Source organism: Balaenoptera borealis, assembly GCF_965194805.1.
Source record: "Balaenoptera borealis genome assembly, chromosome: X".
Classification (NCBI taxonomy): domain Eukaryota; kingdom Metazoa; phylum Chordata; class Mammalia; order Artiodactyla; family Balaenopteridae; genus Balaenoptera; species Balaenoptera borealis.
In genome coordinates this window covers 103,827,015-103,851,913 of record NC_138881.1, presented here as the reverse complement: position 1 = coordinate 103,851,913, position 24,899 = coordinate 103,827,015, and the positions used below count along the sequence as shown (strand labels likewise).

General features: G+C 34.7%; 1 protein-coding gene across 6 annotated transcripts in view; it reads right to left on the bottom strand.

Annotated features, from left to right (window-relative positions):
* The window catches only part of STAG2 (STAG2 cohesin complex component), a 117,428-nt gene that overhangs the window by 5,074 nt on the left and 87,455 nt on the right, over positions 1–24,899 (bottom strand). For 5 of the 6 annotated variants that reach the window (XM_082377022.1, XM_082377025.1, XM_082377023.1 and 2 more), the window contains 10 exons: positions 22,557–22,731; positions 18,406–18,545; positions 16,837–16,938; positions 14,670–14,818; positions 12,926–13,054; positions 9,067–9,290; positions 6,128–6,317; positions 5,927–6,037; positions 2,373–2,499; positions 1,310–1,387 (listed from right to left, as the gene is read on the bottom strand). In XM_082377022.1, coding sequence (XP_082233148.1) covers positions 1,310–1,387; positions 2,373–2,499; positions 5,927–6,037; positions 6,128–6,317; positions 9,067–9,290; positions 12,926–13,054; positions 14,670–14,818; positions 16,837–16,938; positions 18,406–18,545; positions 22,557–22,731 — 1,425 coding nt within the window. The remainder of the gene's footprint in view (positions 1–1,309; positions 1,388–2,372; positions 2,500–5,926; positions 6,038–6,127; positions 6,318–9,066; positions 9,291–12,925; positions 13,055–14,669; positions 14,819–16,836; positions 16,939–18,405; positions 18,546–22,556; positions 22,732–24,899) is intronic. The other variant, XM_082377026.1, reaches the window with a different exon arrangement.

Sequence of the window (24,899 nt, the reverse complement as noted above, 5' to 3'; positions counted from 1 at the left end):
TCTTGTTAGAGATGCAGAATGTCAGGCCACACTTCGGACCTACTAAAGCAGAACCTACATTTTAATAAGATCTCCAGATGATTCATATGCACCTTAGAGATTGAGAAACACTGGTTTAAAGGATCCCAAGGTGGCTTGTCCAAAGATTTCTATACCCGCTGATCTATGAAATATTTGTCTTTTAGCTCAAATAGCTGGCCTTATTAATATAAATATGTTAGCATGAGTTAGTTTGTCAAAATTCTTCCAAGAGCTATCTGAAAGCAGATATGAGGCAAGAAGAGGGCAAGGAGAGAATGGCAGAGATAGGGGCACAGAAGGCAGGCCTCAGAGGATGATACAACAGTCACGTGAGGCAGGAGGTGTTAGAAAGAAGGAGCATAAATGGGTAGACACTGAAAAGTGAGATAGAAGGGCACTTAACCGATTTATTAATTTGACAAATAAAACTAAACACCTACTAAGCTAGGCAAAACTCAAAATGAATAAAATCTTCACTGCCTGGAGTTCAGTCTATTGAGTGAAGTGTAATATCTTATTTCACTACACCAATCTGGTAGTTATCAAAATAGAAGTATATACAAAGTGTTATGGGAACTGAGAATAAAGTATCTATCTAAAAAGGTTAGGAAAAACTCCGCAGGTTATGTCCAAACTGACTACTGAAGAAAGAATTCACTACGAGGAAGAGGAAAGGGGCAATTCTGACAGAGAGAAAAGCTTTTACAAGGTCATGGAGTCATGAAAGAGCATAGCGTGTCTGAGAGAAACTATTAAGATTTGAACCAAGGCATTCTCAGGGAGAACATGGTAAAAGGGACTGATAGAAGAAACAGAATTGACAATACCTAGCAATAACCAATTATCTCAATCCCCTTATCTTTATTACCAAAGCCTCTGTTCAAGTTCTATTTTTCACCATGCCTTCATATTATGATTATGACTATTATGATTATTTTTCTTCTCATTCATCCTATCCAAGGAAATCTTTCTGAAACACAATTCTGATCATGCCGCTCCCTCATTCAAAATCCTTCAATACGTAACTCAAGCCTACAGGAAAAGTCCAAATTCCTTAACATATCACGTCCCAGTTGGCCAGGGATTCAAAGGCACTTTGAATCTGTTACCACCACTGCATAACCCCTCCCCAACCCTACCCCGAAATCCTTCCTGCCTGCCTCTTTTCCTCCTGTCCAGTTGTTTTTATCCATTCTCAATGTATCGTCCCAGCTCTTCAACCTCAGACTTAGGGACTGCCTATTACTTTTGATTTTATAATCTTGAGGCATATTTAAATTAAACCTACTGATTCATCCATAATTGAAGCTGGATCAAAGAAATCAGGCTTAAGTTCTGTTCTCTCTCGTCTGTTCTTTGATGGTGGCTAAGGGAGAAAAAAGGAAGTTAGTTGACAATTGTCATATCTATAATAAGCCAAACAGTAACTGAAAATATTGAAATTATCATTAAGTGTTCACATGGTCCATGTAATTGCAATTGTACCCTACAATATTTCAAATTCTATATATTCAAACTATAGACTGTTTAAACATGCAAAACCAATTCATTCATGGAAAATTATTCTTAAAGATGAAAACTGGAAAACCAATTTTTTTGTTTTACTTTAAAAATGTCTCTCTCAACTTTCCTTTCAAGATACCGAATTACGCTATTCTGAAGAGAAGCCATATTTAATTATTTCTTCCCTTTAAGGAGAATACACCAAGGTATACTGAGAAATGGAATCAGAAGACCTGGCTTATAATGAATCTCAGCTTTACTGCTTACTAGTTTTGTCTCCTTGGATAGGCTGTCTAAGCTTCAATATCCTCAATGCTTTCAACCTACCTCACAAAGCTGAATGAGCTGTGTGGCAAAATGAAATATGTACAAGCATTCTGTATACAATAAAGCCCTAATTGTATATATGATGTAATTATCAAAGAATATACCCTCATATATATTAAATTTCCAAGTTTAAGTATTTTACTTTATTATCTGATATGGAAGTTGATCTCAATAACAGGGTAGATCATATTAACAATGCATTATTCTGATAATGGTAAAAAGATGGCAAATTATAAGGTGATATTATACTTAGTATACTATTAAGCAAAAAAAATCCTTTAAATCTATGTATTCCTAAATTAATCTGAAAGTTCATCATCTTAAATTAGGTCCTAACACCCCCCACTAACCTCACCCTCTTCCTCAATCCCTTCTCACGTATCTAAACTCCTGGCAACTATTTTATTTAAGAATTTTGCAAAACTTACTTTTCATAGCAAGTATTTCTCTCCTCTAGTAAATATCCAACTTAATTTCCAAAAAATCTAAATAGAAAATCCTACAGAATCATTGTATCTTACCAAGTCTATATCCATGGTGTCGAAATCCATCCCCTCATTAAGATCTTCAATCCTCCCTTCTGAGGACATCATAACATCTTCAACAATTGGCTCCTCATCATCTTCCATTAGGCTTGTACCACGCCGACTAGAGAAATACAAAACAAGGTCAAGATCTGAACCAAAGTTGTGACTATTAATATATTGGCAGCAACTATGTGGCTCTGTCTATTCAAGTGTAATGGAAAATGATGGAATTAAAGGTCAGGGAAAATGATTCGGCATTGATCATGTCATCAGTGATGTCAAAACCCCAATGTTCACTTGTCTAGAAATGCTAAGGAGTTATGTTTTTTCGATATTACTTCAATATATTTAGCTTGATAGTTCTGATATCCCATTTAGAAGCTCAATGAGAATTTCCCACATGGGAACAGACAAGATACCTCAAATCCTTTTTGAAAGTAGGCAGGGTACAAATTAATAAACAAGTATAAAACAGAGACCAAAGAAATGGCATTTTCAGAATACATATATTTTCATGAACATATAATGTTAATTTTACCCATCACTCACTCACTCACTCAGTACCTAAAATGTACCAGGCACTCACTCACTCATTCACACAGTGCCTACTATGTGCCAGGCTTCTACTGTGTCCTATGGATGCAAAATAAAAGATGAATAAGACATGGTTCCTGCCCTCAAGGAGCTCACAGTCTACTCTGGGAAACAGAGATAATTAATTATGACAAAGTGTGATAAATATTTCAAGAGAAATATGCCTCTAGTGTTATAAAGATATACTGAAAGAAGAGATTAATTCTCCTTCAGGAAGAAATGAGCAACATTTATGCTGAAACTTGCATTCTGTATCCTATAAAACTCAAAACTGAGATATATATAGAAAAGTAAAATAAAAATTAAGACCAAAAATTCTGTTATCACATTATTAAAAGGAAAAAACTCAAATTTCAAGTTCACAAATTAGCCCAGATCAGCATAAAAGAGTCAACATAATAGTGAAATTGAGGGTGACTTCTTATTCCCCAGTTTGGCTAACATTTCCTTCTTTTCTCACTCATTTAAAGATTCCACCTCAAAAATCAATTATTTATTGAATGCTTGCTTACAATTTACATGATACCATGTTGAGTCTTAAAAGATAAAGATAGCAAGACGTGATGTCTAGTCCAAACTACCTGGACAAATATGTTGACAATGGTCCCTATTTCCCAAGAGTTCTGGATAGTAAGTGACAATTTTACTATATTTGGTGGAGGCAACTGTGAAGGGGATATGTGTGCTTTGGGGACCATATATTATAGAAAAACAGAAATTCATTCAGCACTTCATTTGAAGTATAAGAAAGATATATGTGATACAAACTATGAGAGAGAGAGAGAGAGAGAGAGAGGGAGGGAGAATTTGGAAGTGTTTTCAGTTATAGGGCAGATACCATTACAGAACAATTGTTGTAAAACAAAAATATTTTAAAGTCTCAGGCAATAGAACACTTATGGTACAACAACCAAAAGGATCTTCTGGTAATAATTATTTAACTGGGATAATTTCTTAGTCACCTGAGGAAGTTTATCTCTAAGAAGAATTAAAACTAACTACAAACATTGTATCTATATGAGATGATGGATGTTCACTAAACTTATTGTGGTCATCATTTCAGGATGTATGTAAGTCACATCATTATGCTGTGCATCTTAAACTTATACAGTGCTGTATGTCAATTTTATCTCCATAAAACTTGAAGAAAAAAAGTTAATCCATCAATCTACAAACAAAAGAATAATGATAAATGGTACTGAGTAATGAGATGCTGTGGAAGATCTTGGGCACCAGTGGGAAAGTTTTCAGGGGAGACATTAAGGACCAAATGATTGCATGGCAGAATTCTGAAGTGTTTGGACTGGTGACTGGTCAGAAGCTAAGAAATCACTTGTTGAATTCAGCATGAAATAAGAACATATATTAAAGGGAATGTGGCTATAGAAACAGAATAGGGGACAGAATCAAGGGATAGTATAGAGAATGAACATATTAGACATACTCGGATCAGAATCTATAGATGTGATAAAGTATACCTTGTCTGTAGAGGTTCTTAACACCACTACAGATAACTAAAGTGAATTTAAATAGACTACCACTCATGTGGTAAATGATTATTTCTTAAGAAATATAGGTAAAATTCTCATCATTCAAAAACCAATAAAATGAAACAAAATATAAATTTAAAAAAGAAGGTAACAATTATTATCTCCCAGCATTAAAACATATACCACATTATGTTACAATACAAAGCTTTCAAACTAAAAAACTTAATCAGAATCATCAGATCTTCCCCCTTTGTACCAGTCATCTAAAGACTGCTTATATGCCATTTCTTTTGGAGCCAAAGCTAATAAAGATTTATAAAACTCTCATACAGATTCCAGTAAAAACAAAGTATTTGAAAATTAAACTACAATTTTTTTTTAGCATTGGACATTTACTCATTCAATGAACATTTACTTAGTACTTTTTAATGTGCTGAGCACTAACAGGAAACGAAAGTAGTCCCTATTAAGTGGTACAAACTATTATGTATAAAATAAGCTACAAGGATATATTGTACAACACAGGGAAATGCCAATATTTTATAATAACTATAAATGGAGTATAACCTTAAAACCTGTGAATCACTAAATTGTACACCTGTAACTTATATAATATTGTACATCAACTATACTTCAATTAAAAAAAGAGAAAGAAAGAAAGAGGTCCCTGCCCTTAAGGAGCTCACAGTCTAGAGAAAGGGACAAATTCATAAACAAATTACAATACAAAGTGGTAAGTGCTATAAGAAATAGGAGTATACATAGTGTTATGGGAGCATAGATGACACCACAGCTTCACATAAGGTGACACCTGAGCTTGTTCTTTTATGATGATTTTACCAGTTGCCAGGGAATAGGATATGATACTAAAATGTAGGCAGGGGCCATATTTAGAAAGATCTTGCATGCCATGAGCTAAGGAGTTTGAACTGTATCTTGCAGGCAATGGGGATCCATGGAAAGGTTTTAAGGAAAAGAGTTACATTATCAGATTTTTATTCTAGAACAGCAATTCTTGATGGCAGTGTGAATGATGGAGTGGTGGTGAGGGGAGTGAGGGAAGGGGTTGGTGAGAGGATAAATGGGAGATTTGAGGGAAGAAAACGAGTTAGAAAGCTAATATAATAGTTCAGGTGAGAGATGAGGGCCTGAACTAAGGTAGGGATCAATTAAGATGTAACAAAACTGAATTTTTAGCTATAGTTCTGTGTACCAAAATAAACAAGGATTCATATTTAAACTTTTCCAACAGATCAACCTACGATCAGTCCTTTAGCTAACTAGTTAATATTTAACTTTAAAAGTTTTTTTTTCTGTTGGAAAGACCAATTTTTAGTTCCTTGATTATTTCAGCTTAGTTACTCTAGAGAGTTTGCTGAAATTTTTAGATAAGGCACACATTAAAATATGTTAAAATGAATTAGTGAACTTCCTGTACTCAGACAATAAGGCACTCTCACTTACATGGCATGCTGAAGATTAGTTCGCAGTTTAACATAGCTCATTGCTGCTCTCTCCTGCTGTTGCCTTGCTTCCTCTTGTTGTCTTTGAGCTAACATCCATGTTACCTGCGTGCTTCAAGGAGAATTTTATTCTTCTTTTAACTTAACTTTTTTCTATGTAATTAATAAAGTTATAGTACAGAAAATGATCAAATGTACTTACTTATAATCAAGAGGAGTTTGATGATGTTCAGTCTGCATTGGATAGACACTCATGAAACTGTCCTCAGGTCGTAATCTTTTAGGCTCTCTCATAATTGTTGAGGTGAGTTGTGGTGTCTGCATCATAACTGGGGTGTGCAGTGTTTGTTCTCTGCTTAGCCACATACTGTCACTACTACTGCTTTCTTCAGCTGAGAAAGAAAATTAACAGCAATGAAGTTCAGTCACTAATTTTGATTAACCAAGTGTCTGATACAATGTGTTCAGGTCAAAAAACATCTGTTTGCTTTCCACATGCTAGAGCTTGGAACAGAAGGATACAAAGGTATGTAAGGTGCAGTCCCTGCCATGCCTTTACAGCCTAGATGTGGAAAAAGAAAACACAGGCAATTATAACACAGTGTGGTAAGTGCTAAAAGAGAGGGAAGCACAGGTAGAATGGGAACAATGAGAGGGATCAGAGCCAGCTACCCAGAAGTTACTTCTGACTAGAGTAGATACTGTGTGGACTGTGAAGTCTCCTAGGCAGGGCGGAGGACATAAGCAAAAGCACCGAGGCGTGAAACAACAATGACTGAACCATACTAATTTGCTGATATTCAGCAATTTTTGACCTGCAAAAATGGTAATTTCATATGGTTCAAACTAAGAGTTTAGTACTCCTGGAGTAGACAGCAAAAGGTAAGGCTGAATAAAGAGACAGGTATCAATTTATGCAAAGTCTTATAAGCTGTGCTAAGGTGACAGGAACTACTGCTGAAGGTTTTACGGGAAGCAATGTGGTGAGTTACATGTTTTAGACAAAGTATGTAGTGGTAGTGTGGAGGGTGGACTTAAGACTATAAAGACTAGTAAGCAAACAGGCCACTTAGGAGGTTAACTGTGTAGACCAGGTGAGTTAGAGGTTCAGAACGTTTTAAAATTTATAGTGGCATGCAGGGAATACATCTTTTAATTTGATAACTTTTCTATTTAAAAAAAGGAAATTTTCGGCTTCCCTGGTGGCGCAATGGTTGAGAATCTGCCTGCCAATGCAGGGGACACGGGTTCGAGCCCTGGTCTGGGAAGATCCCACATGCCGCTGGAGCAACCAGGCTCGTGAGCCACAACTACTGAGCCTGCGCGTCTGGAGCCTGTGCTCCGCAACAAGAGAGGCCGCGATAGTGAGTGGCCCCCGCTTGCCACAACTAGAGAAAGCCCTAGCACAGAAACGAAGACCCAACACAGCCAAAAATAAAAATAAATAAATAAATTTTAAAAACAAAAACAAACAAACAAACAAACAAAAAACTCCTTTAAAAAAAGGAAATTTTATTTTAACTTGCTATCAAGTCCTAACTATTTTAACTGGTCAGGGACACTGTAAGAGATATTTCTCCACAGACTGGGATGTTGGGACTATATGACCAATCAAGTCCAAATCTAAGTTACAAGTTTAAGTTACAAGTTACAAGTTTATGCATTTATATTATTGGACAAAAAGTACTAAAACCATTAATCCATGTGGCAATTTAACAATATGGCCCCTAAAAAAATAAATAAAATTAAAATATGGCCCCCAAATCTTTGACACTCCTCACATTAACAGGTGGGGGATGATGTCCCGTTCCCTTGAATCTGTGCCCTGTGATTGCTTGGTCCATAGAATATGATGGAAGTTATGCTATGCCAATTCCTGGCCTTTGGCAGCTTCCAGAATTCTTGTCTCTTGAGACAGTTGCTCTTGGAGCCCAGTCACATGCTGTGAGGAAGCCAAATAGCCACATGGAAAGGACATGTGTAAGGTGGTCCTGGCAGACAATCCCGCTGAGGTCCCAGCTGACAGCCAGTATCAGATACATCTGTAAATGCAGATGCCTCCGTATGATTCCAGTCACCAGCCTTTGAGTATTCCTAGCGGAAGCACCAGACATCATGTCCCTGCTATGTCGTAAGTTTTGGGGGTAGTTTGTTACTCAGGAATAACAGCTGAAGCAAATTTTGGCAACTATGCTAATTTGTTTAAAGTTTCCTAAGGAGAGGAAAAAAGTTCCCAGACCCATTTTGAACCAACCCTGGAGTACTAAGAGTCCAAGAGATTCAAGTGTCATAATGTATTCTTAACCCTAAGATTATAGACAGCAACTTGTATTTCTATCAAGTTCTTTATGATTAATGCTCTTCTTCACAGAAATTCAAAAGTTGGGACCTCTCTGAATCTGTTGCACCACTTAAACTAGATGATTTGATCTCTTAGGTAATGATTAGCTCTAAAATATTGAGTCCATATCCCTATACATAGAGTATAGTGCAGTGATTTAAAAGCAGGTGCTCTAGAGCTTCCCTGGTGGCGCAGTGGTTGAGAATCTGCCTGCCAATGCAGGGGACACGGGTTCGAGCCCTGGTCTGGGAGGATCCCGCGTGCCGCGGAGCAACTGGGCCCGTGAGCCACAACTACCGAGCCTGCGCGTCTGGAGCCTGTGCTCCGCAACAAGAGAGGCCGCGATGGTGAGAGGCCCGCGCACCGCGATGAAGAGTGGCCTCCGCTTGCCGCAGCTAGAGAGGACCCTCGCACAGAGATGGAGACCCAGCACAGCCATAAATAAATAAATAAAATAAAATAAAATTAAAAAAAAAAAAGCAGGTGCTCTAGAGTGAGACTGCCTGGCTCTGCTACTTAATATCGGTGTGACCTTAGGGAAAAGTTACTTAACTTCTCTGTACCAGCTTTCACATTTGAAAAATGAGTATGTACCTAAAGAGTTGTAAGAACTGCATTTATGTATGTAAAATGCTTAGAACAGTACATGTACACATAATTGGAGGACACATTGTTCAAGATATTATTTAACAACACATATCTCAAATTTAAAAATAAGGTGACCCTTAATGACAATTCAGTCATTAAGGTTTACGGTAATCATAAAGGACAAATATAAAGAGAATAAACTATATTCTTACTGAGTGCAAGCTGCATGCCTTCAACCACTTTCCGTTTTCCTGTAGATGGCTTTGATTTTTTACTCCGCACAGTTGACCCCCGACTGCTGATTCCACTAATGACTGACATGGTGTCATCATCACCACCAGCTAGCAAAGAATTTCGGTATGACATCAGTGGAAGCCACACATCTTCTCTTCGGAGTGACATCTGAAAGGTCATGAACTTTTCCAAGTAAACATACCTTAAAAAGGAGTAGAAACCATTAGCTTTGATACATTAAATTGACATAGCTTTTTTTTTCCTTTTTGTTTATTCCTATAGGCTCACACACTATAATGGAACATACAATGATTTAATGAGAGTTAAATAGAAAGTAAATTAGAATGAAAATAATGGTTGATGGGTCTACATTTCCTCAAAGCATACAGTAACAACTGAAGGATTATTAGTGTTCTCTTTCTCGAGACGTCTCTGTTCTATCCTAACTTTTACAAGTCCTCTGTTAGAAGAACAAACCTGAGTCATATTTCTGGAAAGAGAATTGGATTTAAAAATTACACAACTTGGGTTCTAGTCCCAGTTCTACCAACCCCTAGCTGTGTGAGCATAGGCATATTACTTCACTACTCAATCTAAGACTCATCAGTACATTGATGAACAATTTTGTCTCTATCAAGATTCTCACATTAAATAATTCATAGCATTTCAGCTTATTACTTGTTGAGCATGTACGTCCCAGGCAATGGGGATAGATACAAAGGTCAATCAGATATGGTCCCTACCTGCACAATATTTTCAGCCTGATGGAAGTCATACATCTACCCTTGGATTCAAGTATCACAAGGATTTTATGACTTATAGATAATATAGCAATCAAAAATCAACTAACATTTGTGTGACTACTGTGTGCTAGGCATTTTCCTCTTGGGTTCTTTAACTTTACTCTTACAGTCTTGTGAGGGAGACATTCTCCCCATTTGACAGATAAGGAGAGAAAGGATAAGAAAAGTTAAGTAATATATCCATGGTCATAAAAATGAGAAAGCAGTATAACCATGATTCAAATCCCAGGCTTTTGACACTAAGAGTTCAGTGCTTTATTGTGTAAATTATGCTTCACACAAGTTTCATCAACTAACTGTAAAGTGCAAACCAAATTTTGCTGTCATAATAATGGCTAATTCGAATCAATTCAGAATTACCAGTTTTGAACACCATAAGAGAAAGGATAGGAGAGATGAGTTACAAACATACTGCTTAGTGTTAGTTGTATATATTGTAAATATATTTCAGCTACACACAGTAGTACAGTACTCATCAAAGTGTGGTCTGGAAGTTGGCTATTAGTCTGAGAACTTACCAGCCTGACACAAGATGTGCAGTCTGAGCCAAAATATACTCACTAGTTGAGAGATTTACAACTATGTATCCACCACAAAGCTTAACAGAACATTCCAGATAAGTAGCCTTCCCTGATGCTATTTCCCTTTGTCCTCTTTCCAGCCACAGAGGTTGCCATTAACCTGAACTTGCCATTTTTTGTCCCCATTTGTAATGTTTTAATACCTACTTGTCTGTAAACATCATAGCACCATTTTGTACTTAGCTTTTTACACTCAACATTATAATTTTAAAATCTAACCATTTTGGAAGAGTGACGTCAGCTAACACTATGGTGGCAATCATTTTCCAATAATGTAAGTGTATCAAATCAACATGTTGTACACCTCAAACTTACACAGTATTATATGTCAACTATATCTCAATGAAGTCAGAAAAAAAAATTTTTTTAAGATGAACGAGATCTGAGGGTCTAATGTATAACATGGTGGCTACAGTTGATGATACTGTGTACTTAAATAGTACCATATAATTGAAATTTGCTAAAAGAGTAGAGCTTAAGTGTTCTGATCAAAAAAATGGTAAATATGTGAGGTGATAAATATGTTAATTAACTTGATTATGGGAATCCTTCCACAATGTATATGAAATCATCATGTTGTACACTTTAAATATATTACAATTTTATGTGTCAATTACAGCTCAATAAACTTGAAAAAATTTTTTAAGATTTTAAAAGCAGATCAATTGGATTGTGTGAATCTTATTTCAATCCCAATTCAATCAAATAAAAGTCATTGATGACATTTGATACTAGAAATTTGAACAATTAAATGGGTTTTTAATGAAATTAAGGAATTGTATTTACTTTTTAAAAATCTAACCATTTTGACCACTGTATAGTATTCCATTGTATATTAATCTATTGATACCATTTTCTAGTTGACAGATGTTTAGTCAGTTTTGAGTTTTTCCCTATTCAAACAATGCAACAGTCAAATACTTTAATAGTTATCCTTCTACACATGTGTAAGAGTTCCCCTAGGGTATCTACCTATGAATGGAATTACTGGATCATGAGGTAGGGAGAATCTTAAACTTTACTAGACATTGCCAAATATCTCCAAAGTGGTCTTGTACCAATTTACTCTGCCACCAGCAATGTATAAAAGCCTCTATTGCTCCACATCCTTGGCAATACTTGGTGTTATCAGACGTCTTAAGTTTTGCTAATATGCTAAGTGAGAAATGTTTGTCTTTATTGTTTTAATTTTTATTTCTCTAATTAATAGTGTCAATGCAATTGGGGGGGGGCGGGGGGGCGCACTGCACAGCTTGTGGAACCTTAGTTCCCTGACCAGGGATTGAACCCGGACCCTTGGCACTGAAAGCGTGGCGTCCTAACCACTGGACCACCAGGTAATTCCTCAATGCAATTTTTAACTGGGATAAATTTATATATAATAAAATGCACAGAAATTAACAGTAAAGTTGGATCAGTTTTGCAAATGAATGCAGCCATGTAACCCATACCACCTATCAAGATACAGGACATTCCCATGACCCTACAGAGTACCCTGTATCCCTTTTCCCATTCAGTCTCCCCAACCCCAAGAAGTTAACCACTATTGTGATTTCTATCACCGTTTTGTCTGCTTTAGAATTTCATATAATATCTATACAATGTTTTCTTTTTAAAGACTTTTTTGACGTGGACCATTTTTAAAGTCTTTATTGAATTTGTTACAATACTGCTTCTTTTTTATGTTTTGGTTTTTTGGCCGCGAGGCATGTGGGATCTTAGCTCCCCAACCAGGGACTGAACCTGCACCCCCGGCAGTGGAAGGTGAAGTCTTAACCACTGGACCACCAGGAAGTCCCCAAGATCTATACAATCTTTAAAAGCAAAATACTGGTGGGCTTTCAGAAGACATTACCTATGAGTTATTCATATTCTTCTGTCTTTTTCTACCTCAAAGCCCGGGGTTGGGGGGTGGGGGTGGAAGAGATGAAAGAAGATTTTGAGACTTTAATTCCATTTGTTGGGCTCTCTTAGAACGTAAGTCACCATTTTAGAAGACCAAACCATAAAAGTATCCTGTTTAAATGGCCTGTTGAGAACAGGACTTGTAGTTAAAGTACAAAGATAAAAGAGGGGGACTTCTACTTTCCAGTGTAGTCACGGCTCAGGACACAGACTAAGATGCTCCTGATGGATCAGCGATATTATTATCTGTTAAATGCTCCTTCCTTAGTTAGGCTGAGCCAAGAACTCAAATAGGAATACACAAAGCATTCCAGTTACACCTCTAAAGCCACAACTACACTGTAAGGGGAACTCACAGAATTAAAATGGAGTATTATGCATAAAACAGTTATAATCCTTAAATTATAAAATTTCTGAAGTATAAAGTTTTTTGTGCATTAATGCAATCCTACAAATCTAATCTAATCTGAGAGGGAAACCGAGTATAACAATTAATCTTTAAGAATTCCAAAACAAAATTAAATAGAGTATTTCTAGCAAATACATACACTGTTCTTTTGTCTTGTCGAAGTAGTTTAGAAGAAAATTCACTGAGAATATCAAGAAATGCCAAATTTAAAGGTGGATGGCTCTCTCCTTGTGGATTAGGCTCTTTAAAAGCAAATTCTATGCCATCTCTGCAACAAAAACAACAACAAAAAAAGACAAATATTTAAAGGACTACAATACAAAATTAAATAACTTAGGGAATTTCTCTATACTTTCATCCCACTACTAAGATGTTTCCCTTGTCATGCATTTAATCTGAGGAATAGAGAGAATAAGGAGGCTATAGTGCGAGAATGAGCAAATATATTTACATTTGATGCCACTTTTACTGTTTGTTTTGGGTTTTATTTTTATTTTTTGGCCGGTGGGGGGGGGAGTGGGGGGCATGCTGCGCCACGTAGCTTGCAGGATGTTAGTTCCCCGACCAGGGACTGAACCCTCGCCCCAGCAGTGAAAGCGCCAAGTCCTAACCACTGGACCGCCAGGGAATTCCCAACTGTTACTTTCTTTAAAACAAAACAGACACACACATACACACACCAGCTGGTCTTTATTTAAAATGTGGTTTGGTATATCTACATTCTCTCCTCAGTTCTCTTTTCCATAGAAAATAACCCAAATCCTTTCACATAATGATCAGTACATTTTCTATATTTTTCAAGACACAAAGGAGATCAACTATAACACACAGGATCAACTTAAAAATAATGACTCAAGACTATCTGTAATGACCCACTGAAGAGTAAAGTTTAAAAATTAAACTCCACTCAGGGCCCACTTTATATTTATTTAACAATAAATACCTCTATTAATCAAGACAACTACCCAACATTATATATATATATGAAGTAAATAATATATTACTTCTCAAAATAATTACTACATGTGTGGTCCTTAAATATTACCTAAAATTCTCATCCAAAGTATTAAAAGGCATAAAAAGAAATTTGAGACTTTTAGAGCAAAGTGAAAAGGAGAGAGTAAATTAAAGTTGAGGAAGGTATAGGACTAACAAAGAGCAGAACAATTTCTGAAGGGAGACATTTAACACTTCATAATTAAGTAAGCAACAGGAATTTTAAAAAGACACAAAACAGAGCTTTCAATGAAACAGAGCCCAAGCCTCTTGATTTCTCCAAAGGCAAGGCTCTTTATCCACAATAAAGACATAAAGGGTATTAATAACCACATGTTGGTTATGTTAGAGCTCTAAAATATACTTAAAAGTATAACTGATCACTAAATTACATGCCTAAAATAAAATCAGATGATTTCCAATTTTGATAAGGCAAAGAAAACATGCAGACAAAATAAAGATTGTGGCTCAAAACAAGAGAAAAGGTCACTACAAAATAGAGAACAGAACCAGAAACAGAAAACTTGAAACAAAGAAATCAAATCTCAAAAAATTATCTACCCAGCAAGAGAGATTATGACAAAAACTGTTAAAAGAGATTCTATAATACCTGATGAATATATGTTGCTTTTCTTCACGTAATTTATAAAGATTTCGTATGGTTTTAATTAAAGCAAAGACTTTTCTATAAAAGGTGTTTTAGTCCCAATTCATGTGTTAACAGAGATAGCACTATAACTGGTTCTTAAGAAAGGAGACATGCCACAGATTTGTAAACAATTAATAAAGCATCAATTGAACTTGGTTATTCTAAACAAAGAAGCAAGATACAAAAAAAACTTCATGATTAACAAACAGAAGAGCTGAATAAAATATTTGGAAATTACTTGTGTAGCATAGCAATGGCCTCTCTCGTTTTCAACTGATCGAGTCCAAAAGTTAAAGCAAAACGTCGAGCAAGTTCTTTTATGCCGCTGAATGTTGAGGATGACCTATCAAAATTATAGCCATTTTCCTGTATCATTTCATTAAAAAGCTGTTTGGAAAGAAAGAAAGCACGTTAAAGTTTTTTAATAACTATGGATTATTAACATCTAATTTAAAAATACTACATTTTATATTTAAAATATACTTGATGTTCTATAAATAAGGCATTGTACTTCATTCTAAAACATGGATTTTTAAAAACATGATACAAATGACCAAAATTGTAGCACTTCATATATTCAGACTAGAGGTAGTTATTGACATTAGAAACTCCTTAGATTAGTTATGACAGAATTCTTTTCTGCCGGTATTAACTGGATATTAAAATAGCATATAAAAATATAAAGAAAAAGGAAACCAACTAACAACTATGCTCTTATTGACATTTAAATGATGGATGTTCACATCAAGAACTTTCATCATAAAGCAAAACAAAATACAATCTTTCAACTATCAAGCTGCCAAGATTTTTAACAGATAATGGCTACTACTTAAGAATACAGTGCAATGGGCACTGATCTGCTGGGAACATAAACTGAGATAACCTTTCTTTCTACAGAGCAATCTGGCAATGTGTAGTGAAAGCTTTAGAATTTTCATGCCCTTTGAGTAAGTAATTGTTATTATCAGACTTTATCCAAAAGGAATGATAACAGTAATATTTGTATACAATACATAAGTACAAAAATGTTTGTCTTAGTGCTATTTATAATGGCAAGAATTGTAAAAAACCTCAACATCAAACGAGAAGAGATCTTGGTTAAATTATAGTCCCTCTATAAAATGGAATACTACACAGTCATTAAAAATGCAGAGGAAAGTATTTAACGGCATGAAAGTGTTCAGGATTTATTAATAGGAAAAATTCAGGATTTCAAGACAATGCACAATATGATTTTTTATTTTTGTAAAATAAGATTTCATGTAGGCATAAAAAAGATTAGGAAGGTAAAAATTAAAACATTGTTAAGTGAAAAAAATTAAGGATAAGTTGTATTTTTTCTAGTTTTCCTATAATATTTTCTAAACTTTCTACAGCAAACAGCTATTATTTTACAGCAAAAGTTATTTAAATGCTGCCTTTAAAACCTTTTAAATTCTATTAATTTTAATAAAGAATATCAAAATATGCAAATGAAATTAAGAACTTTCATACCTAGATCTCTAAAAAGCAAGAAAGTTTATCAAAGTGAAATGGGTTGGGTTATGTTCTGCATGCATTTGGTCTCTACAGACAAAAGTATACAAAGCAAATGATTTTTGCCTAATTAAACATGCCTTGACACTGCCAAAATGAAAATGACTGGTGCATTTTGATTATAAGGTTGATAAATGCTCATTAAAATACATGTGCAAATGTACAAAGAATAAAGTAAAATTCACCTGAAACCTACCAAAGCAAGTTAACCACAGCTAACATTTTGGTGATTATTTTTTCCAAATAGGTACACAGAGATGTGCACAATTTTATAGAGATGCTATACTGCAATCTTTTTTTTATTCTCAAACTATATACTGTAGAGATCTTTACAAATTAATGAATACAGACCTACACCAATTTTAAGCGCTACACAACAGCCACTGCAGAGAAATACTACACAATATATTCATCTAATATCCTATTGACAGGCATTTGGATTATTTTCTAATTTCTTGCTATTATAAATAACTTTGCAACGTATAATCTTCTACACTCATTTTTGCAAACTTATCCTATTTACCACTGTGGATGAACTTCTAAAAGTAGAATTGCTGCCTCAAACGGCATACACATTATAAATTTTGACATATATTGCCAAACTGCCTGCCAGGAAGGTTGAACCAATATACCTTGCTGACAGAACCTGTTTCTCCCATACCTTAGGTGGCTATAGGTTTTGCCAATCTTGCCAGTCTCAGAGCAAAAAATGATCTCACTTGTACAATGTCTACTAGTGAGATTGAGTATTTTTCATTTCCACTTTCATGAACTGTCTATTGCATCCTTTGCCCAGTTTTCAACTGTTACCTTGAAAACTATTAAGTGCTTATTTTGTTAGCCTAAACCTGGTACTCTTCATGTCTTACCTGTTGCAAACTGAGAATAAGGGTCTTTGCACACTGAATTTTGTCTATCTGCCTTGTTTTACTCATTGTTTCTTTGATGATATCGCCATAGTCATTATAATACTAGAAAAGAAATTTGTACAAATTAGGTCTTTGTCTCTTAAAACTATTGGACAATAAGACTAATTTTAGGTTAGTCACATAAGCATATCACAAGAATGTTATCTGGCTAGAATTATGCCTTCAAAGACACGAAAGAATGTTACTAAAACTTCATTATAATCTTTAAACACATAATCCCTAACATCAGTAAATTCAGAAACATCAGACAGTTAAGATCTAATCACATTAAGCTCCACAGTTGGTTTTAAGGAGGTATATTGTTTAACAATAATTAAGTTATACAGATTTTCAGAAATAAAACAAAGGACAGAAACAAAGTTCTTGTGCTCTTTGTGAACTATTAAGACAATGAATGTAATCAGTTACGTTCATAACTTATTCATTGCTAATGGCATGTAGTTCACGAGCAGTTTCCAAATTTACTGATTTGGCTTATAGAAACTAACAGCCTGTTAACAACATTTAAAAGAAAACTTACTGTATCTGGCATTTACATTACACACTGCACAGGAATTTTTTTTCTAATTTAAGATCTTGTTTCAAAATGCATACATTAACAACTACCAGAGATAACAGGATAACCATGCCCCTATATGACTAACAAAATTGACTTTAATCTAGAATACCTAAGTCTAAAAGTTTAAAATGTGCAAAATGACTTCAAAAACAACCTTAGTTTAAAAAAAAAAATCTAACAAGTATCAGGCCAAATAACTTAAGTTCCAAAGTACTTTATTAATGGTTCTATCACATAGGAAAGTATTCTGAAGAGAGAATTAACTAGGTTTTGATAAATGTATTACATATTTTATCCTGTAAAAGCAAAAGCTTAAAAAATGTGTACATTTATAATTAGATTTTACTTGAAAAAGGATTACAGAAAAATCATCACACCGTATTTAGTCACATTCTGTTAGTACAATCAACAATATCCTTTCTACTACTACTTAAAAGTTAAAGAATCTCACATATATTTATGACAATTTGTGAATAACCCACTGTGACTCAAATCAGATTTTCAGAGCTTAAGGAACCTTAGCTATCACAGTGGAACAGATGAAGAAACGCAGGACACAAAAGGTATTGAATTACTCGAGGTCACAAGCTGCATAGCAACCAAGCCAAAACTGTATTATCTAGTTCTCTGACTCCTAAATACTTTTTTATGTTACATCAAGCAGGGGAGGGACACCATCCTGCTGTTTTAAACTAAATCACAAAAGCAATTTCTATTAGTGACAGTTAACCTAAGACAAGCTGTTTGCAATATTCCAAACACAAATGAACTCAATAAACCCAAAATGTCCATTAATGGAGGATCGGAGGTATGAGAAAATTTACTGAAAATGTTAAATATTTTAAGAGATTTCTTTTACACTAGAAAAGTAATTTACTATTAAAAAATTCAATGGCAACCAAACATAAAAGCGACGTGAAAATATCTCGCTATCCATTTTTCAACTTTACCTTCATATACTGCTTAAAGATATCTGCAGCTGTATTCATCTCCACCACAGTATATACAATTAGCTTACAAAATGCTGCAAGTAAATTTCTCCTTTTGTGCAGAGCTTCAATTTTACTGGCTTCATCTTCCTGCTGACCATCTGGGGAAAAAGGTTTCCAACGTTAAGCCATCTGTATTTTACTTCAGCCTTATGCGTGTGTGTGTGTGCGCGCGCGTGCGTGTGTGTGTGTGTGTGTGTGTGTGTGTGTATCAAATTCAATATAAAACATCTTTATTTTGGAGAATTTGAAAAATTAGGGAAAAAACATTTAAATAAAATAAAAATTATAATCACTCAATATCTTCATGAATGACCAGCCCACTTATTCCAATACACAAAATTTTTGTGACGTCAAATCAGAAGGCTGTTTAGTGAACATGGAACAGGAACAAGTGGAGTGAGTGAGAGGAACTGATGTTTAGTGAAATCAGGCTAAGCTTGCCTAACACATTAATCTACTTCCCTAGCAGGATAGCTTGACGATGAGACCTGCATATTCAGTATCTGCTGGGTAAGGCTCTTTCTTCCTTAGGGGCAGACAACCTCAGAAATTCTCCTATCCCTTCTAAAGATGACCCCACCCAACCTCAAACCCAACTTTTATTGACAGATACTTCCTTTATACATATTACAGATATTCAGTTAGACTGGCCTAGAAACCATTCTGTCTTTTTAAGGTAACTTCACATATATCTGTTCTGATCCATTATGTGAGATCTTGATATTCAGTTATCAAAGGGACAAAATTATTTCCAAATTCACAGTTGAGAAAGCCGGATTACAGCCTCCAAGTATTGCCAAAGGATTTTCAAATTATTTGATACTGTGCATAAAATTGTAATGAAGCCTTTTACATAAAAAGCTATGCAAAGAATTTTCCTCTTGACAAATTTTACAAATGAAATTACTTACATAAAAAATACTGTGTATAAAATAAGAACTCTTTTTAAACAAGTATTTATTTCACCCTGTCTCTGATAATCCTTGATAACTGCTAGTAAGTAAAAACCAAATTTTAAGAATAGGAATTTGTTTAAGACAGACCATCCGAAAAGTTTCTGTTATCAAAAGTGCCTATTCCAGAATGCCAAAGTCATTTGCTTAGACACCTAAAACGTACTGTTCATTCTTTTAAAAGAGTACACTGAACATACAAGCTAACTTTTTCTTAATGACTCTGTGATTATAATGGATTTCTATACAATATTGTTTCCAATCATTGTTTGGTACTGTTCTCAGGAACTAGAGGGATACAGACTTATTCCCCCTACAGACTAAGTTACCCAGATATTAAGAGTTTTTTGAGCCCTGATTTTTAGGTTTCTTCACTTCTCACTTATCAAAAATTAGCCACCGTTTTCTCTTGTGGGGATTAAAGAATGTTAGAGAAGTGTCTAACACACTGGGCCTTTCACAGTGTCAGTTGCCATTATTATTATGTGTTGCCAGTGCCTCTAGAAGCATTCCCTATTTTATTCTCCCCTTCTAGTCTGATGTGGGCTAACAAATCAAATAACCATGGGTCTACAATACCAGGGGTTAGATGAGTATGAAAAGCAATGGAAACTATCATATGCTGCTGGTGGGAGGATAAAAGAATAAAACCACTTTGGAAAATAATTTGGCAACTTGTGGTCAAGTTTAAGATGCACACAGACTATATAATCTAGCAATGCCACTCAGGTATACAGGCACACCTCGGAGATATTGCAGGTTTGATTAGACCACTGCAATAAAGGGAATACTACAATGAGTCACATGAATTTTTTGGTTTCCCAGTTCATATAAAAGTTCTGTTTACACTATACTGTAGTCTTACTAAGTGTGCAATAGCATTATGTCTAAAAACATGTACATATGTTAATTAAACACTTCATTGCTAAAAAAATGGTAATCATCTAAGCTTTCATGCGAGTTGTAGTAGTAACATCAAAGATCACTGATCACAGATCACCATGACAAATATAATAATAATGGAAAAGTTTGAAATGTTGCAAGAATTACCCAAAAAAAGACACAGAAACATGAAGAGAACAAATGCTGTTGGAAAAATGGCACCCATAGACATGTGTGAAGGGTTGTCACAAACCTTCAATTTGTAAAAATACACAGTATCTACGAAGTGTAATAAAAGGAGGTATGCCTGTACACTAGAAAAGCATTTGCACATGTGCTCAAGGAGATGAGTATAAGAACATTTTTGTAACACTATTTATAATAGGAAAAAAGATGGAAACAACCTAAATGTTCGTCAATATGAAAATGGATAAAGTGTGGTTAATTCATATCACATAATATTCAGCAGTCAGGATGAATAAGCTATAACCACATGTCAATACTGACAAATTTCACAAATAACGTTAACTCAAAAAAGCAAGATGAAAAATAAAATGTTCAACATGATACCATTTATGTGGAAGCTAGCAACAGAAAATAAACTATATATTGTTAAAAGATACATAAATTCCTAGTAAAATAAAATTAAAATGCAAAGGCATGATGAACAGCAAATTCAGGATAGCAGTTATCTCTAGGGAAAAAGAATAATGGGATGGGGAGGGATACAAACAAGGGCTTCTTTTGTATCTATCTATTCCTTTAAAAAACAAATCTGAAACAGAGCAAAATTTGACAAATGCTGGTGGTTGGTATATACAAATGTGTTACATTTTATTCTTTTCCATAGAACTGGAATACATTTCATTTTTAAAGTGGAAATAGAAAAACACGAAGTCCAAGGAGGTAAGACAAAGTGTAATTCCAGGAAGCTCCCAGAAAATTTAGGAGTATTGGCAAGCTTATTCTCATTCCTATTTCCTATGATCTAAATGAAGTTGAGGTAGTCCCCAACTAACAAAAGGGTTATAGACCAAAACCAATTTTGTATCAGTTTTGGGAATATAACTATGTTTTCCTATAGAAGTTTTAAAAACTCCTACTCATCTTTTAGGATCCATTTCTGATGTTAGCTTATTTCAATGGTGTTTTGACTCCTACAGAACAGTTAGAACTTCCTCTACATGCCCACAACACTTTGTACCTACCTCTATTACTTATCAAGTTACATTATAATTACTTGTTTTTAGATACGTCTTTTCCACTTGAATTGAATTCTTAAAGGAAAAGACCATGTCTCATTTTTTTTATATTCATAGCATCTAGTATACTGCCTGCTGATCAATAAATGTCAAATGAATGTTAAAAATAAAGTGTAACTAAACCAAGAGCTGAAAGTGAATGGTGGAAAATTCTAAGTATATAAACTTTAGTACATGGATTTTGATATCTGTTTTGGCTACTTAGGTTTCTCATCAATTCTGTTCTGGTTAAGTTTTTAATACTTGAGAACAAAGCTCTCTATTGATAAAAAATAAGCTACAAGCCATGTCTAGAATTATATATAGTTAAAGCTTTGCAGTGATGTGTCAGTTTATGTATGGACATACACATACTGATGTTATATATCCTTCAAGTTTAACTTCAAATTGGAAAAAAAAAAAAACACCCCAGAAGAAGTCACCAAATACTGTTTTTCCACGATTTCTTGTTCAAGTAAGGCATCTGTGTATGCAATTAGGGTGCGAAGAGTAACTTAACACTAGGCAAGGCTGGTTTGATTATTTACCTGTAACATTCTATACTGCCCCAGACTTCTACAGAAAAATTATGCTATGAAAGTATACAACAAAAAGGTCATTTATAGAAATACTTTATCCTGCTCTAATTACTTGAATATTGGTATTACCAATGATTAAGGGGAAAGAGAAGTAAATTTTGTTGAGTACCTACCTACTACATGCCCAGGCACTATACTAGTCACTTTGCTCAATTTAATTAACTTGTACAGTTCTGTAAGGCAGCTACAAATTAGAAAAACAAGCTCACAACTAGTGAGAAACAAAGATTTGATTCCAAAGCCTATACTCTGTGATACCACATTGTCTTTACAATGTTACAAGCAATGAACACAAATTGCACTGGAAAATGTACCTGTGTTTCACATTTTAAGAATAAAATATCAAACAGTAGTGTAACACTTTACATTGCTGTTAATTAAATTTGATTTATAGTAGATACACAGATTTAACAAAAAGATGGCAATAAAATTACCTGCACTGTTATTGTCATCATCCTGTTCAATGAAGACATGATCCAGAATAAAGCTGAGCAACTCAGACTGCAATGAAGAATCAGGGGTGTAAACTAATGGCTCTAACATGTCACGCCCTCCTGACATAATCTGATGGCTGAAGATCATCAAAATATCACATAGAATAGTGAAGGCCTAGTATAAAAAAAAATAAAAAAAAAATAAAAAAAAAAGGATAGCATGCCATAAACCAAATTTTCTCACGAACTGCCACAAGTAACTTACATATTTAATGTGGAAATAAAATCCAACTTTCTATATTTGAAACTCACAAGAAAAAGCCATGTCTAGTATTTTCCTAAGATTTTAAAGGTGAAGAGTGTAATTTTTTCAACAATAACTACTGATATTTGCATTGTGATTTACTAACTGCAAGATAATTTCACAAATATTCTTTTTAGTTTTCAGCAATTTTCTTTTAATTTTTTAAGTGATTTGTACAATATGTTAACATCATCAAAACATGCAATCAGGACTCAATCTCAGGTTTTCTGACTCCAAACCCCACCCTTTACACTACACCACAATGTCTCATGGTATACATTCTCAAATATCAAATAATGTATAAAACCTGGTACCATTCTTTTCTTCTATGGAAGAAAAACACTTATACCAAGAAGATGAATATCTCCTAGAAGATCTCTTAGAAGAGAGATCACAAAATCTATAGGACTTTTTAAGCACTCTCATTGTCAGTATGTGTGATGATTAAGTAAAAAAAACATAACCAAGTGTGGGTCTGCTTACTAATCATCAGGCAAACCTGACAGTATAATAAACATAAGGCTGAAGTGGGACTTCCCTGGTGGTCCAGTGGCTAAGACTCCATGCTCCCAATGCAGGGGGTCTGGGTTCGATCCCTGGTCAGGGAACTAGATCCTGCATGTCGCAACTAAGAGTTCGTATGCCACAACTAAAGATCCCACGTGACACAACTAAGACCTGGCACAGCTAAATAAATAAATAAACAAACAAACAAACAAATAAATAAAGCAATAAAGCTGAAGTTATATCTTTTTTTTTTGGATGAAGTTATATCTTGAGGAGCTTTATAAAAACTCTGCCAGGAGTTTTAAATAGAGTCAAACACTGGTAAAGGTAGTCAGAAGGTAACTGGAAAAAATTTAATTATTTGTTGGGAAGGGATAAGGAAAATAAAATTTTGTGATCACAAAGTCAACAGAAAATTACATTTAATGGAAGACTACTACTAGAAGGACAGATTATAATATAGAGCTCAAAGCAGATTTTAATAATAGCTTTGCCTTTTTGGAACTAACCACATTTATTTTTTCCTCTATGCTTTTACCTCTTCTTTTGGTCTCTTCCTCTCATTTTACTACTATAGTAATAATTTATACCTATCAAGATATCTGAGTTTACAAAAGCTTTTGCAACATACACAGTAAGGATACACAGTGATAAGCATGGTGACATTTACTAATTAGGTGAACTGACAGGTCTTGTGAGCTAACCAGGACATATTCCTGGAAGCTGTTAGGAAGACTAATACACAGGCTATTTAATGACCAAATAATTAATCTCCAAGGCCTAAACAACAGATTATATATAAAGGAGATTACACACAATAACCCATAAGGAATTATGTGCTAACACTGTAAGAAATATGGAATATTAAGCTGAGTATCTTGGTGGCCTATGAAAATATATCAAGTAATACTTCATATATTAAGTTTGGATCAGTGTATACTTCATTGAAATCCTATTCTAAGACATTAACTATAAACTCATTTTACTACCTTCTGAAAGTTTGTCCCTCTTATCTGAATTGTAGAGAAGAAAATGTCCCAAGTCCTTTATTGTTACAGTTCAAAACTAAATAGGCTCTTGGTCCCAGGATCAGAAGTTATTTTACAGATGGGAAAACTACCCATGGCACCAAGTAACAATGTATTTCCAGACTGAGAAGCTTGGCAGCAATGGAATCAAGAGGGCATATGTGGTGGGAAGGTAACACTCTGAAGACGGAAGTGATTAAAATTTTTATTTCGAAGTCCACACAAGAAAAAATAACCCACACAATCGGGATGGGCAGGAATGCCAACATCTGATAATACTCTCAGAGATAACAAAACCAGATGGACCTTTCCTCCCTGAGGCATACCTGTTATACTTGTTGCTTTCAGGAATAATTTATGTAACTGCATACACCTACTTTGTATATATGGGTCTGTTTACCATGTGTGGCATAAAGAAACAATAACACAGAATAACTGCAACATGAGGGTAATCTATAATGCTCCACATGGAATTAACGTTAATCTATTTTTTGAGCATGGTAT